The following is a 17,148-nucleotide window of genomic DNA, read 5'->3' as shown; positions in this document are numbered from 1 at the left end:
CTCTCTCTCTCTCTCTCTCTCTCTCTCTCTCTCTCTCTCTCTCTCTCTCCGGCCTTTGTACTTTTGTCTATACCTGTGTCCGTTCCCATGTCTATCCCTATGTACACACCTATGTCCGTGTCTACGCCTATACACCTATGCCTAAGCCTATGTCTATGTTTATCCCTGCGGCTACACCTGTCTGCACCTGCGTCTATTCCTATTTCTATCCCTATGTCCATATCGATGCCCATGTCTATACTTGTTTCTTTCGAGTTTTTTTGATTTATTCATATTTCTGAACGAATTCCTCTCATTATCTTGGGTGCATTCTTTATTAGAATTCCTCTTAACATTATTTCGACCTACATTTAATATACGTAACGTAATACCTTTTTTTGCTACATTCAGATTATTGTTATTAGCATTATCGTTATCATTATTATTATTATTATTATTATTATTACTGTTATTAACGCTGAAGGTGTTCAACGAGTGTTTTGATATGTTCTTGAAAATTTGATAAATTCGAGCGCACTGCAAAATTACAAAAAAATAATAGATGGATAACATACGTAATCTAAATATATATATATATATAGATAGAAACACTTGCAAAGAAATACATGCATGCATATCTAGGTTGAAAAATGTAATTATATTTAATTATTATCTTTTAGATGTGATATGAATACAATAAACGTAATTATAGCAAATATTCGCCTTAGAGCGAATATCTCAAATCCCTCACATCGAACCAACATGTTATAATATAATGGCCAAAATATTATTTATTATTATTATTATATATGGCCGTTCAAGATTCTCGATTTGAATTGTTTATACGCTCGTATTTTTATTGGTCGGGAAAAATATTTCCCTTGGATTAGATTTTTATTAAGTGTGGATGGGTGTTAAAGTCGATTATCTCTTTTTTTCTTCTTCTTTTTTCTCTTTTAGATGCACTTGCAAGTGTCATCTCTTCAAACATCAGACTAATAGAGCTGCTATGGATGGGTGTTGTTGTTTATCTTAAAATTATAAAAATTATATTTGGAAGGGGTTCCTGATGCATATCTTTTGATATTACAAACGGAAGAATAAATCTAATATAACCCCAGCCATAAAATGGTTTGAAAATCGAAAAAATTTTAGGGCCATTATAAAGCGCGTACATAAACACCACACAAACACACAAGCGCACGAGTAAAATTTGTAATAATGTAAACAAACATTTCATGTCGCTGCTGTTTGTTGTTGTTGTTGTTGTTTTTGCTGTTGATGTTGTTGATATTGTTGTTGACTTTGATAACATGCTTGGGAAAAACGAACGAATCACAAGAGCATTTATAATAACAAACGAAAAAATTATTTTACAAATAATTGTATAAATAAAATAGATTAGTACACAATAAAAAAAAAAAAAAAAAAAAATGAGAAAATAAAGAAAAAAATTAGAACGCGTTTGTGATGCATTTTATTCGCATGCAATTGATTGTCGTTGTCGTTGTGCTGATGTTGTCAAGCATTACGATAATGAATACAACAACGACGACAACGACGACGACGACGACGGTATGGCTATAAACTACAATAATAACAATACTAATAATGATGATGATGATAATGATGATTATGATCATAATGGCGGTGATGGTGATGATGATAATGAACGTAATGATGCTAACGCTGAATAGTGTTGGATAGATGAGTACGCAATTTTCAAATTAGACGCATGCAAAAAATTGTCAAAAAGATGAAAAATAAAAAAAAAAAATAAAAAATCAGAGTTGAATTAAATTCAGTTTGTTTTTTTTTTCTTTTCTTTCATTTTTTTTTTTTTTTTCTTTTTCTTATTTGAATTTTAAGCACGGTGCTGCGATGGTAGGCAATCAATACAAGTTACGAGCACAACACATTCATTCGTACATACTTGCATGTACAGGCAAGCGTAAGCGTGTAAGTGCAAGCGATGAATGCTGAATAAGTAAAGGAGTCAATTCCAAACGGTAGGTAATTTCATTTATGCATCTATACACCGCTCTTGTTATTGTTGCTTTTGTTGTTGCCGTTGTGCATAGTTGATGTTTTAAGATGAGCATAATACGAACAGAGAAAATAAAAAGAAATGAAAATAAACTTAAATAAAATTGACCCAAATTCAGATATGCAAACTAGTTTTTTGTTTGCGTTTGTTTGCTTCTAAGTGAAAATTTCAAGATTTCGTTTTGAGGTCAAAGAAAAAAAAAAAAATTATGATGAAACGGAAAGAGTTGAATATGCATATATATATATTATATATATTATATATATATATATATATATATTAGATACACTTACACGTACACATACATATACACGCAAACATATCTGCACATATAGGAAAAATTGAACAGAAAAAATTAAAACTCAAGCCTTAACATTAGATTAGTTTTTTTTTTTTTGTTCAATGAAGAATTTATAAAATTACGCTTAAATGTTTAATTTATTTATTTATTTATTATTATTATTGTTATTATTTTTTCGTTAATATTTACTGGCACTGATTTGTTCTGTTTGCGACTGTCCGTGTTAAATGAAGTTGTATTTTGTTGTTGCTGTTGTTGTTGTTGTTGTTGTTGTTGTTTTAATGGAGTAAAATTTGTTATATTTTTATTGCTTATTGTTCTTATTGTTGTTGTTCTTGTTGTTCTTGTTGTTGTTGATGATGATGATGATTTTGTTGTATTTGTAATATTGCTGGCATTCTGTTTTATATCTACAGCTAATAACGTATTTAAGTTTGTTGTTAAATTATTCTGGCTACGGCTAGGTGTGATTGTTGTTCTGGCCGTTGTTATTTTGGTAGCTGTTAAAGTAGCCCTTGTGGTGATTGTGGGTATTATAGAAATTGTTGATATCAAAGACTCCGTTGAAGCCGAAGTGTTTATAAGAGAATTATTTAAATCGCCTGTCAACGGCAGCTGTGACGACGTTGCTTGAATTGAAGTTTGTAAATTATTATCATGACCGAACGCAGCGCTATTGGCCGCCGAGGGTTTGCTACCCTTTAACGATGCTGTAGATGGCGACGATTGCGACGATGACAATGATGATGACGATGACGATGACGATGACGACGACGATGGTGAGGACGATGATGATGATGATGATGATGATGATGATGATGATGAGGTTAATAATGACATTGGTGACCAGAAATACATATGCATTTTTTTAAATAACTTCACTGTTCTACTCGGCAATGATAATATTAAGGATGATGAGGTTGCTGTTGGTAATGAGATCGGTGGTGATGATGTAGATGTTGACAATGATCCATTTGCATTTGTCTTTTTAGTCGAAATTAATGATTTTGCAGTTATATAACTACCATTCCACTCATTGGTGCTTTTATGCTGTTTAAAATGTCGTTAAATATTCGTTAGCAATTGTAAAAAAATTAATAAAAAAAAATTTAAAATAAAAAATTTATGGTAAAAAATAAATTAAAAAAAAAAAAAAAAAAAAAAAAAAAAAAAAAAAAAGAAACACAAAATGAGCGGATTAGAGAAGAATAAAAGAGAAGAGAGAAAAAGAGAAAAAAAATTGAAAGAATCACTTCTTTAATATAATTATAGAAATGTATAAATATATATATAAATATATATATATATATATATATAATGAAATATATTCAGGGTGAGGGCCTCAAGTCATAATTTTTATTAAATTTATTTTGCATGCTGAGGGTCACCTTGATTGAATGATAAATAAAATAAAAACCATAAATACATGATTGAATTTGAAAATGAATATATGAAAGGGGTGTCGGCAGGACATGTACGGTGGAGCAGCAGGGGAGGGGGGTGAGGGCGCTTTGAGAGTTTTGTGCGGACAGTTATTTTTAGAATGAAACTCGTGCTGATTTTAACTTTTAAAAGTGTTTTACTGTCCAATCTGAAAATCTGTGGATCTCTCCGCATTTCTATTAACATTAGGACGAATATGCGAAACGAAGATTGGAAATGTGACAAAAACAAAAAAAAAAAAAAACAAAGAAAAGAAAAGGGGACAAAGAAATGCAAAGAAGTGCTTTAATAACAATTGTACACAAAAGTTTTCTTCATTTCCATTCTATCGCTGAAGGATAATATGCCACAATCCAAGGATAAAAGATGGATAGTTTTTGTTTGGTTTTTGTACATATATGCTCGATACTTTAATTGTCCATCGTCCGTGTTTCAATCATTTAATTAAAGAATATGAATGCACATAAAAGGTTAGGAAGACATGGTGGGCGGAGACATGTCATTGAAAAAATTGAAAGAATTTCGGCATAAATATGCGGTTTTTCACAACTGACTAAAACAACAGAAAATCTACAAAAATGTATATATATGTGTGTATATATATATATATATATATATATATATATATATAAATATATATATATATATATATATAAATATATATAAATATATATATATATATATATTAGAAAATGGATCGACAATACCGTAAAATATTTATTAAAGCCGAAGCGTGAGCTACTTTCCATCAATCTGTTACCAAGTTCATAATTAGGAAAATAGATTTGCAATATTTATTTACGTATCTCCCTACGATAACGTAAGTGCCATTAAGTGCACAATAGTTTGCTTAGGTATTTTATATTTCAAGAAATCGCCATAACACCACAATAGAGAATTATTTCCCTTACTGTCTGAAAAGCATTGAAGTCAATTACATTTATTATTTAGCGTTTACCTAAAGCGCTTCATGGCGTCAATATAAGCATCGGCATGCTTTAGATTTTTTTTTTTTTTATTTTTAAATTTAAAATTAAAATTTTTCTCTGGAAATACCTCGATTTCGATTTCGATCTCGACCTCGAACAAATTAAGATTGATAATCATGTTGTCGTCACAGTGCAAAAATCCGAATTGATCCGCAAGAAATTTGACTATGCGAAGTGTGTTCAAAAAAAAAGGTGACTTTTCAACGCACATACGGCAGAAGAGGACATCGGCATATCGATGCGAAGTTTGTTCCGGAATTGATAAATTGCTTCTCATTGCTTGTTCGTAATTTTTTACCCAAAAACCGCACCGTGATCATGCTCAGGCTCAGCCATCGTATTCAACGGACTTGGTGCTATGCGACTTTTTCGCTATGAAAGAAAAGGCAAAGTTTTGCCCCGAGGCCGCTTCGCGAATATCAGAAGTGCTTCAAGAATTGGAAAAAGCATTGGCGGAAGTGTATTATATCTAAATCAGGTTACTGTGAAGGGTACGAAACAGATGTTGATGAATACATAAATATTTTTCGAGAGAAATAAAAAGTCACCTTTTTTATACCCATTACCGAAGGATGAGGGCTACATTCATTCTGTCAGAGATCCCAGAGAACATATATATTCTTGATCGGCATCACAAGCATGCCCGTCTATCCGTCAATATAATGTTTCTTGTAAACGGTCCTTTGGCCGCAAAAGTCAAACTATTAACCTCAAATTTGACTGAAATATTGGAAGTTATTGCGCGGAGGGTGGTGTTGAAAACGTCTATGGTGTTACGTAGAGTGAGAGAACCTTTGTTTTTTAAAAGAATGTGAAAAAAATCTTTTTTTCACATTACTCATAAACAATAGCAGATAAATTTACAAAAATTTGAAAGCAATTGAAACAGTTGGCCACGCCTACTCAGTAATATAGTGTATGATGGTTTAACTTTTTTTCCCAATACTTGATAACGAGCAGAATTAAGATTTTTATGTTTTGTCTTTTTTGTCGTTTAACAGCGATGGGTATAAAAGATTCGGTTGCCGGACCGAATATAATTTTCTTATTTATTTTTGAACACAAGTCGTATATCATGTAAATTGAAATTTGAAATACTCTCTAATTCGTTTCTAAATAAAGAGGCAAACGCTTAATATATGTCAGTCAAATGCATATGAAATAGTTTTGTAATCGAATTGTGTGAATATAACTTTAGTTTGAAAAAGGGGAAATGTTAATTAAATAAAATTCATCTTTAAATGAAATTAAGAAACTTTTGCTTACGCATATACATTTATGAATACCGAGACAGATGTAAAAAATAATCAGAAAAGAAAAGAAACTCTTATGTACTTACCTTTGTGATGTCGGGTGATGGTAATGGTTGTCGTGATATGTGATACTGATACAGTACCATGTATATGCATGTGGTGGCTACGAAGATAGTCAGGTACATTTTAATGGATTTTCCCAACGCCATGTTTGTCCGTTTTATGTGATTTCCCTTCTTTTTTTTTTGTGTTTTTTTTTAGTGTAGTGGAAATTCACGTTTTTATATTTATATGATTTTTGTTTCTCTTCAATTTTTTTTGGGGAATTTCTTCTTCTTCTTCTTCTTCTTCTTCTTTTTTTAGATTTTACAAAGGAATTAAAGATGGAATGTAGTGTTGTGTCTATTTGTCTTGTTGTATGTTTATGCGTTTTTAAATGTGTTTATGTGTGTTGTGTGTGTGTATGTGTGTGTGTGTGTGTGTCTGTATGTGTGTATGTTTGTATAATGTTAGTATGCAATTCAATGTTGTTGCTTATGTTGGTTATTTTCGATTTTGAAAATATTTTGGCTGACTTTATTTATATTCTATTTACAGTTTTTCGCTCTATCACGGGTTGAAACGCGAGCAAGTTAGTAAACAAGTTGCAGTGAAATTAAAAATATTTAAAGCTACTTCTTTACTTAAAAGGATTTATTATGATTTTTTAGTGTTCTTCACTCTACTTATTTGACAACGCAGCTCGTTTTTTGAAATATTTTGTTATTCTAACAGCTGAAAAAAGTGTTGCAAAAAATTTATTACATTATTTACTTAATAGATGTACATATATAACGTTAGCAAAATATTTACCTTAAGTCTCTTTAAGCTTTTTGTTGTTATTAGCATTTCAAAATCTTCAATTATATACTGCTGTAATCCAAAAATTAATGCTGGCATTGCTTTAAAATGAAATATACAAAGAGAAAGAGAGATAGAAATACCAAAAGGAAACAAAAATATATATATGTATATATATATATATATATATATATATATATATATATATATATATATATGAAATTGAATTTTGAAAATTAAATAACTGGAAATTGTGGTTTCCGAGTTGTTTTTATCCCTCCACAAGAAATATAAATAACTTCGTTTGACATTCATACGCTCCGTTGGTCACAGACGGAATAAGGTTGGTATTAAATAAAATTTTCCATTTGACTTTATATGCTATACGTGCGAATAGCACTTTCTCTGTTTGATCTATGCAAGTGAACATTTTCATAAATCTGAATATATGTATATATGTATGTGTATTAGACACTCAACCATACAACAAACAATAACTACAGCACAATTTCTCCAGAGTTTTATGACATTCAAAATGAAAATGCAATTCATATGGAGGCCTATTGTTAACTGTGTAAGAATAATTGTGTGTAATATGTCTCTATGTTTGTATATATGTTCAGGATACTGGATATATTCAGTGTAAGCATTTAACCCATTTACATACACTATACACACAACCTTCTATGTACACATATTCACGTATTCACGTAAAAAGCTTATTTAGACCCACGCATACACACACATATATAAGATATATATATATATATATATATATATATATATATATATATATGTGACCACACTATTGCTGCATATACTCGCATTGCTTTATGGGGTTTATTAGAAATTGTAGATTCACACGCACACACCCTATTTACATATGTACACGCATGTATATGCATGTAACGCAAAAAAAAAAAAAAAAAAAAAAAAAATAAGGCATAAAACATTACACGAAAACACAGACAGTATTTAACCTTTGTTTGAAGACAAAAGCAAAAGAAAAGAAAAAAAAAAAAATTAAAAATAAAATGGAAATGTATTAATTGAAAACAAATTAATTGCATCTCAAGCAGCTGTAAATAAAAATCTTGTCTTTTACATCGAAAACTCAATAGAATTGCAATCGAATCGAATATTTAACCTTAATAACAACAAGTTGGTAAGAACAAAATATTTGTGTTCACTTGGGTCAGAATTTTATTCAACCATTATATGTAATTTTTGCATAGACCGTTATGCCGCATCCTTATAAGTATTTTTTTGGTTGAATTTAATGTCGATATCTTGAATAAGTTGTTCTGCAGCTGATAAAATATATATACAAAAATGTATATATACATATATATACATATACATATATTATACATATATTTTCCATTTTTTTGATGATGAATTTTCAACTATCCAACTTCCTTTCGTGGGCAGATAATACTTACATTTTTGAAAATTGATCTACTCAGTATATATGTTAGTAAGGAAAATAAAGTAAAAAACAAGAAAAGCTGAGACCTTATCTCGCACACCCATCACTATGTCTTTCGCATTTTGCTCTCCAAGTTCTTTCATTTGATACACCAGGTCGCGGTCTCTATTATATTAGTTTGGGGGAAAAAGAAATCCATTATTTTTATATGAACTTCAGGACTTTATTTAACATGCTTCGGATTGTCCGATTTGGGTCAAATATGCACCGTTTTGTTGCACGATTTGTTGCCATTTTAAAGATAACTTCAAAATGCCTCTCTCATAGAAGTCCTGGTCTCTATTTGCAAAAAACTTTAGTAGTCGATTTTCACAATCCTCCCTAGATTCCAATTTTTTATCATTAAAGAAATTTTGCAATGCAGGAAAAAGATGATAATCGCTTGGTGCCAAGTCCGGACTGTATGGCGGATGCATTAAAACTTCCCAACCAAGCTCCCGAAGTTTCTGGCGAGTCACTGTAGATGTGTGTGGCCTAGCGTTGTCCTGGTGGAACACGACACCTCTCCTGTTGGCCAATTCTGGCCGTTTCTGATCAATCGCTATCTTCAAACGGTCTAGTTGTTGACAGTAGAGATCAGAATTTATCGTTTGGCCATATGGAAGCAACTCATAATAAATAATCTCCTTCCAGTCCCACCAAATGCATAGCAAAACCTTCCTGGTCGTTTGAGGTGCTTCTGAAATTGTTTGATCGATACTTTACGAGAAATCTATCAGTGCAGCCATCTACCGAAAAAATAATGGATTTCTTTTTCCCCAAACTAATATTAATGTTAGACTTAACCCATTTTTATACAGATCATACATCTATCTTCATTTGAGGAGTGTATAAAATAGTTTTAAAAATTCTGTCTTGTTTGCCTTAAGGTAAATAAGCATAAAATCTCAAAAAACTGAAAAGAATAACATTTAATTACTTGTAAGTTTGTGTGGGCATGGTCGATTGTTTCCATTTTTGGATGTAATGAGTCAAGTGTGGAAAATTTCAGCTTTCTAACTTTAATAATTTCCGAGTAACGAGTAAAAAGCCAAAACTTTTTTTTAAAAAAAAACCAAGTTTCGTTCAGGTTACAACCGACTGCGCGCTTCTGCTTTGACCAATTTAGTCCATTTTAAATATTGACTTGCGTGCAGAAATTTCCAATGTTTGTACTAAATTTGAAAACGATACCCTTATTTTTGCGACTAGAAGAGTGCCAACAACACACACCACAGAGACGAACAGACAGACGGACAGTCAACTGAGAATTTCACGCTGATCAAGAATATATACACTTTAGAGGATATTTGGAGCTTCCTCCTGGATGTTATATGCATATCATAAACTCTGCATATCATAAACCTATTCCTTCGGGTTCAAATATTAATTTTTATTCCCTTTCCTCGGCGATGCCTGGTTCGAAAACACGTCTTCTGCTTATTACAGAGGAAACCGCAAGAATGCATATAGTCAATGAACAAAAACTTCTCCCCCAATTTTTTATTTCCGTTTTAGAAGCTGAGAGCTGAAAGCTATCGAATCACTTCCAGCTCTATATCTAATTGATGCTCATCTCAATGACTCTACATTAAGTGGTTTTTATTTGGAGATACCAATTATTAGAGAAGTTAGAAATCAACAGATTGATTATTACACTTTAACTTTCTCGCAGGTACTTATATTACGAAATAGTTAGATATTTGAAAGAAGAAGTTTATTTCATTTAATGATTCACTTATTTCCCCATACCCTAGAGGTTCCAAACTAAAAAATAAAGACTCTTTTTGAGCAATTTACATTTGTTGTTGAGTTTTTGATATATTTTTCACAACTAATCGATATTTACTTTGCTCGGTCATTGTTAAATTATTGCGTGGCCCAACCAGAAGAGCATGCTCTTGTGAGATTGATCTTATTGCCTGCAAATGCACGCATCCTTAAGATAAATCGAAAGACAATCTGGTTTTATTAGTTCATATGCATCGTGAACGTTTCCCACTACTTTAATTTACTTACAAGCAAACTATGTCCTCTTCTGCGGGAGAGAAAAGATTCAAATAAGGGAACATGTCCTTTCTTGTTTATCAATTTTACACTGGAAATCGTGAAAATCTATGGCATTAAAACGTTGATGAGTTTAAGTTTTCATCTTTATGTTAACAACAAATTTTGAATTTGATCAGATTAAGCTGAGACAAATTAAGATGTCATAGCCATAGGAGCAGTCCGTCACTTTTAGCCTTTTCATCATTCGTCATACGAGGAAATTTCATTTTACATTTCTTAGCGTAAAGTAGCAAAATTTTTATTAGAGTCCTTATATGAGAGAAGGTCCAATATAGAAACCGACATGGTTCAGTTTTGTCTGTTCTCACCTCTTGTTAGCATAAAATAACAATAAGTTAATCCTTGTAGGCTTACTTTATATAATCTTAAAAAGAGTGCCGGCAAACAGACCTATGTGGTCTTAATATAAGGCAATAAACACATATTTGTGAAAAATATATATACTTTTCGATTAATTTTCATCATAAAGTATGAAAAACTTGATTTTATCGCCATATAAGGAGTTATTTGTTGTAAGAACGTTTATATGGCGGATTTCGATCCGATCAAAGTATTCCCTATCGACTTCGTATGCAAAAAAAATACCATTTTCCATTGAATTGGCCGCGAATTTTATTCGTGTAACGAGTTTTGCGACGCAGAGCACACACACTGCATCTAAAATTTTGTCAAAATATCTTGTAAATTTTTGCCGATAGCTAGAACACAACACATGGACAGACAGACTTAGGTGTATTCAAAAAAAAAAAAAGTCTCTGAATTTATGGGCACACAAAAAGCGATACTTCCAGCCCATCTCGTTCTGGATTGGATGCATTCCGCTCATGTACTCACAACCTCATACGGTTAGGATGGAATTATCGGATCGGGTCAATCAACACTAAACCAATACAATATCATAGTACAAGCAGATTTGCAATTGCTTCGATATTATATTTCGATTTAAAATTTTTCGATGATCAAAGAGAAAGATTTCACATACATATATCTAATAATAAGCTGGCGAAGCGATTAAAAGCATATATAAAAGAGAAATGAGAAAACTACTAAGAAAAGAAAAGAAAACACTTGTCGCCTTGAAGTGAGAGAATGCCACAAATGTATTTAGTTTAGATAGAATCACTTAACACCCTTAACTTACTTATTGGGTAATTGATTTAGTGATTGGAAGCAAAGCAGCGGCAATTTCACCCAAATATATATATATCTACATATATATATATGTAGATATTTGATTCCTTTTGTTTGAGTCGAGTGTTTCCTAAGTGTGTATGCTAAGTTCAAGTTATGTATGTATATGCGTATAATTCAATTTTAGTTTGAATATCAGCAGAATTTACTTTCTTCGAAATGTTTTGTCATACAACAACTATGCTTGATTGATGTTTATTATAAATAAATAATAATTTACATTTTACTTATATTATATGTATATATATATATATACTAATATAAAGTGGAAAATAGGATTAATGTGCATATATATACATATATACATATAGACACATACACACACAAAAATAAAGAAACACAAATATAGCACAGAGCTGAGGTTGACACTAACAATATAAGTATATAATGAAAAATATAACAACACAGGAATATGTTATGCTTTTAGGCACATAAACACATTAACATCTACATTGAAACGTTTCACCCCATACTAAGCAACGCGTTTATGTGCAAACAAACATATGCTTATGATGCAATCTCGTGTAAGAAAAAACGGATAAGTCATCAGGATGTTAAGTGTTGCGTTCTGAGTTATGGCGCCAATGAGGATAAGTGTATATATATATATATATATATATATATATAAACTACGTGCATACAGGAAAAACTTTGACAATAATGTTGCCTGAAAAGCAAAATAAATGACATAATCTACTCTTCAACCTACACTACACCGCACTAAATATTATGTCGGTTAGGGTATGTATGCTTTTTTCCTTTAGCCATAGGATAGGAGTCTGTTCACATACCTAATACAAATATATATATATATATACACATATATATATATATACACATATATTCACTCAGGCACAATGACAAGATAAAAAGAAATTTATATACAATTTTGCTTAAAACAATGCAGAAAATTTATAAACGGTTTGAGATGATATATCCCTAAGCAATTATTTGCCAAATGATTTTAGATAAAAAATGTATATATATATATATATATATATATATATAAATAAATAAATCAAATTCGATTCAATGTTGCTTTTTATGCTTAAAAAGCAAATAAGACAGCCAACCAACGATGGGTATGTATGTTTATACAATATTTTTCATTATATACATGTGAAATGTTTTCTTATTATTATAAACCGTTTAATGTTAATTAGTTCGCCGGTAGCAGGGTAAAGTGTGTGTGTGTGTGTGTGCATTGAATCAGTTGCTTCAGTAAACATCTTTAAAACGTATGCAGTTGAGAACCTATAATGCTAATTAACATTTTTCAATATAATAATAAAAAGCAACAACATCAGCAGCGATGTTTAACAAATGCTTGTAAATTATTCAAAATGCGATAGTTGTGGCAAAACTTATCGTTTCAGTTGAGTAAATAAAGTGTCAAACAAACAAAATAATGTGTAAATATGTAAAATCAAAACAAATCAATATTTATTATACTCGTGATGGGAAACTTCACTCCTCTTGGAATAATTAATTATAATAAACAAAACTCGAATGGAAACGTAAAAACGTTATAATGGCCTACTCACTACTCGCTACTCACTACTCGCTATATACAACAGTCAAGAAATTATATTCAGTTAAGTATGACATTTTCGCGTTTGTCGTTTCTTAACGATGCATAGATATGCACTGAGACCGCTAAGTGCGTCAAGCTAATACAGATTAAGCATAGACACGCGTTCTGCATAATAATACCATAGTATATGTTCACCTATCGTCTCTGGCAAAAAGAAGCTTGATGCTTAAAGGTTTTTTTTTATTTTTGTTCCCACTAAAAAACTTTAAGAAAAGAAAAATAATATCAGTAATCCTTCTAGACGGGGACGACTAACTTCAACGTTCCCGTAAAAAGACGCTCAAAAGACAGTCTGGCCCTTAGTTGACCTGAACGTCATAAAAATAATGAGCTCTATTCGCATTTGCGGATCATATGTGAAAACTTTAACGCGATCAAGTTGTTAAAAGAAAACTTCTTGAGAACTAACCTAATGGAGCGGTCGCCTGATAATTACACATAATGTTACATATTTGAAGTTGATATCTTCATTTTTGCGAGCAGGAGAGTGCCAACAACACAAACCACACAGACACATAGACATACAAATCGAGAATTTCACGCTGATCAATAATATATATACCTATAGGGTCTCTGAAGCCTCCATTTGGTTGTTACATACAAATGAGTCTACGCGCACCTTACAATGGTAACTATAATAAAATAAAGCCATTTGCAAGATGTTGCATATGTTATATAAGTCGAACGAGTAAAAAGCTAAATGTTAACATAACTTCGACCTAAATGCAGTACAAAAAAATATTGTGAAATTATTACCCAAGAAAAACTAAGAATCTCGGTATGCCAAACAAGGGATGCTTACAATAACTCTACTACTCACTCTCCTAAATATTATATAATGCGATTTCATGTTTGCTTTATTGTGCTTTAATAATACATGTGCGTATATAGTTTATTAATGAACGGATGATAAGTCATTAAATATTTCCTTTTAGTAGGCCTGTGCTACTGCTTGTATTATAGTTTAACGGTTTCTTGGTTTCTTGGTCGAGAATCATTAATTTAGGATAAATGAATTAAGTCTGTACTTGAGTCGATCCTCACAACAACGAATTGCATTGCAGGTAAATGCAGGTAAATGAGAAATAAAGAGATTGCTGAAGTTTATTATACGAAATGAAAGCAAATGAACAGGTAATTATCGCAAATTATCGAATCTCCTTGTCGATTTTTGTGTGCGCGGGTGTACGCGATGACCATAATATGGGAATATTTGCAGGCGATTTCATTGTAACGATAATTTCTTTTCATATTCAATTCGGTGTCGTTACGTGAAGGTGCAATTAACACGAATAGCCGATACATGACTGTCGCTAAATTTTACGATTGAATTTGTGTGGCGGCGGTGGAGTGCGTACATGCAATCGACACAATAATATATTATTTAATTGTTGTTGTATTACGGTCTGACAAATTGATTCACCTTTGAGACTTAACATAGTGCATATTAATGGCACAATAAATACACATGCATTCGATGCAAATGGCCATTGAGAAACTAATCGAGAAACACACAAATTAACTTCAAATACATAGGTACGTGTGTACGACAAAAAGGAATGAAAAAGATATATATATCTATATATATATATATATATATATATGTGGCTTTTATTTATCTCTATAATAATTTGAAGTGGGCTCTTAAGAGTTGACCCCGGCTACGGTCAAGAACAAAAAAAAAAAAAAAAAAAAAAAAAAAATTGCTATCATCTTTGGCTAGTGTGCTTATATAATTTACATTGGATATTGTTGTTGCATTATCAAACGTTAACAATCAGCTTTTTATTGCAAATACCACACATCTCCGTGTATGCATGTAGGGTAATGTATAACATAGTTGTCGACTGACTGACTAAACCTCCCACTTTGTTTGCATTACCAATGCGGTTAAAAGGTTTTTAAGTGTTAATCCAAACTTAGTAATATACAGGAACAACAAGCTCTCGTATGGTTACAAATGTGAGCATTTATAAGGATTATTTCAGGATTTGTTAGTATAATTTATTGCTTTCTATTTACCTTACCACTTACTTTGCGAAAGCGTCTGTACATACGTACGTGAATAAGTAACAAAAAAAAAAAAAAAACTGAGTTTTTCTTTTGTTCTCTTTCAAAAATTTTCAGTTCTCTTTTCTGCCCTATTTGACTTGTTTGCCCCTTTAAAATTTTTAGTAATTTTGGTCGCTTCTCGTCAATACGGTTTAAAATGTTACTTGCTATAGTATATCACAATTTAATAGCAGAGTTCGTATACCTTTGTCGGTAGGCGAGTCTATCTTAAGGCTTTCTACGCGTTGCATATGTCTGCACTAATTTAGTGTGCCTTGCACCACTTGTGGGGTGCAGGGTATAATTACATAAGAAGAAACTCTATCTCACTCACACGCTAACCATATTATTGCTAAGAAAAGAGCGGGTTTAATTTTGGCTCTCTAAAGTACATTATTCGGCACTTCCTTCTTCTTATTCTGTTCTTCTTCTTCTTTTGTTCAGCAAACCAGCAAGCGAAAATTCGCTGAGTTATTTATAGTCAGTCTTCCATTCGGGACTTCCTTGTCTTCATATAAAAAATGAAAGTTGCCAACATTAACATATATTTTCGCTATCAGTTTTGCCATCTATGGGCAAATAAGGCATAACTTATAATAGTGTCTGTAAAACCAAGTAGCTGACGACATATCTTAGAGTTTAACGTAAACTTTTCAAAAACGGTTTTCAATTATTGAATTTTATTTTTCATTTAAGAAAGTTTGTGGAGAAAATTTGTTGTCAATTTTTATATATTTGAAAAATAATACAAAAAAAAAACGAAGACGCATTTGAAATGGAAATATTGGCAGCGGTAGGCGAAAAATGCCAGCGACGTATCAAAACTTATCGCTCATCGGTTTTACTGGAAAATGAAGAACTAGAGCAAGATTTCGGTCGTGGGGATAAAAGAGATCTCTGTCAGCTTTTACAGGCGGCACGCAAAGAGAACGACACTTTAGAAGAGAAATTAGCTGGACTACAAGAACAATTATCCCGTAGCCAGGCCGAAGTTCGCCATCTAAAAGCTGAATTAGCAAATGTCACTAAAAAGTCTAAAACTGAAATAGAAGATCTTAAGACCGAAGCCCTAACTGCGCGGGCTCAACTTATATTGGATAATAAAGCCCAAAAGGACACGATTCGTATTCTTGAAGAATGGATTGATAAACTAACCGAACAACAACAACAACAAAACGAAGCTCGACAATCGGTCTTAGGTACGGTAAATCAAGAAATGGCTTCTAGACACCAATTAGCCACCTTTTCCAGGCAAGATTCTGGATTATCGGTGAAGAGCTTGATTCAAAGTATAGAGAAAAACAAACAGACTGAAAAACCGATCTTAAGTACAATAAATCAAGAAATGGCTTCTAGACACAAATTAGCCACCTGTTCCAGGCAAGATTCTGGATTATCGGTGAAAAGCTCAATTAAAGGTATAAAAAATAACGAACAAACTGAAAAACCGATCTTAAGTACAATAAATCAAGAAGAGGCTTCTACACACAAATTAGCCACTTTTTCCAGGCAAGATTCTGGATTATCGGTGAAAAGCTTGATTCAAAGTATAAATAATAAGAAACAGACTGATATATTGGTGTCAAGTACGGCCGAACAAGAAATGGCTTCCAGACGCAGGAGAATGGACAGCTTTTCCAGGCAAGATTCTCGATTATCAGTGAAAAGCTTGATAGAAATCTTAGAAAATAATATGAAAGAATTGAACGGCTGCCGAAATCGCGTTATAGTTCATCCTCGAACCTAAATAACGGTACACCAGATGTCCGTTAAATATGCAAAACTTGAAAACTCCAAACTTGAAACTTTCAATTTTCTTGATATTTTTAAGTTTTATTTCTTTCTTATTATTTACTTGTTTTTAATTTCGCAAAACTTTGCCTTTAATTAGAATAAAACTTGCTATCATTTCCTGAAATAT

At 31.9% G+C, this 17,148-nt stretch overlaps 1 protein-coding gene across 3 annotated transcripts in view; it reads right to left on the bottom strand.

Moving 5' to 3' along the window:
- Positions 1 to 6,316, bottom strand: part of LOC119645109 (galactosylgalactosylxylosylprotein 3-beta-glucuronosyltransferase P) — an 11,068-nt gene extending 4,752 nt beyond the window's left edge. For 2 of the 3 annotated variants that reach the window (XM_038045021.1, XM_038045022.1), the window contains exons 1-2: positions 6,099 to 6,316; positions 2,517 to 3,377 (exon numbers count right to left, since the gene is read on the bottom strand). In XM_038045021.1, the coding sequence (XP_037900949.1) occupies positions 2,517 to 3,377; positions 6,099 to 6,221 (984 nt within the window). In that variant the 5' untranslated portion in view covers positions 6,222 to 6,316. The remainder of the gene's footprint in view (positions 1 to 2,516; positions 3,378 to 6,098) is intronic. The other variant, XM_038045023.1, reaches the window with a different exon arrangement.
- Between the last annotated feature and the right edge of the window lie 10,832 nt (positions 6,317 to 17,148).

The sequence above is a fragment of the Glossina fuscipes genome, unplaced genomic scaffold (assembly GCF_014805625.2).
Source record: "Glossina fuscipes isolate IAEA_lab_2018 unplaced genomic scaffold, Yale_Gfus_2 1, whole genome shotgun sequence".
NCBI classification, from domain to species: Eukaryota; Metazoa; Arthropoda; class Insecta; order Diptera; family Glossinidae; genus Glossina; species Glossina fuscipes.
The sequence above is the reverse complement of the archived record's forward strand: the minus strand, read 5'-3'. Positions and strand labels throughout refer to the sequence as shown.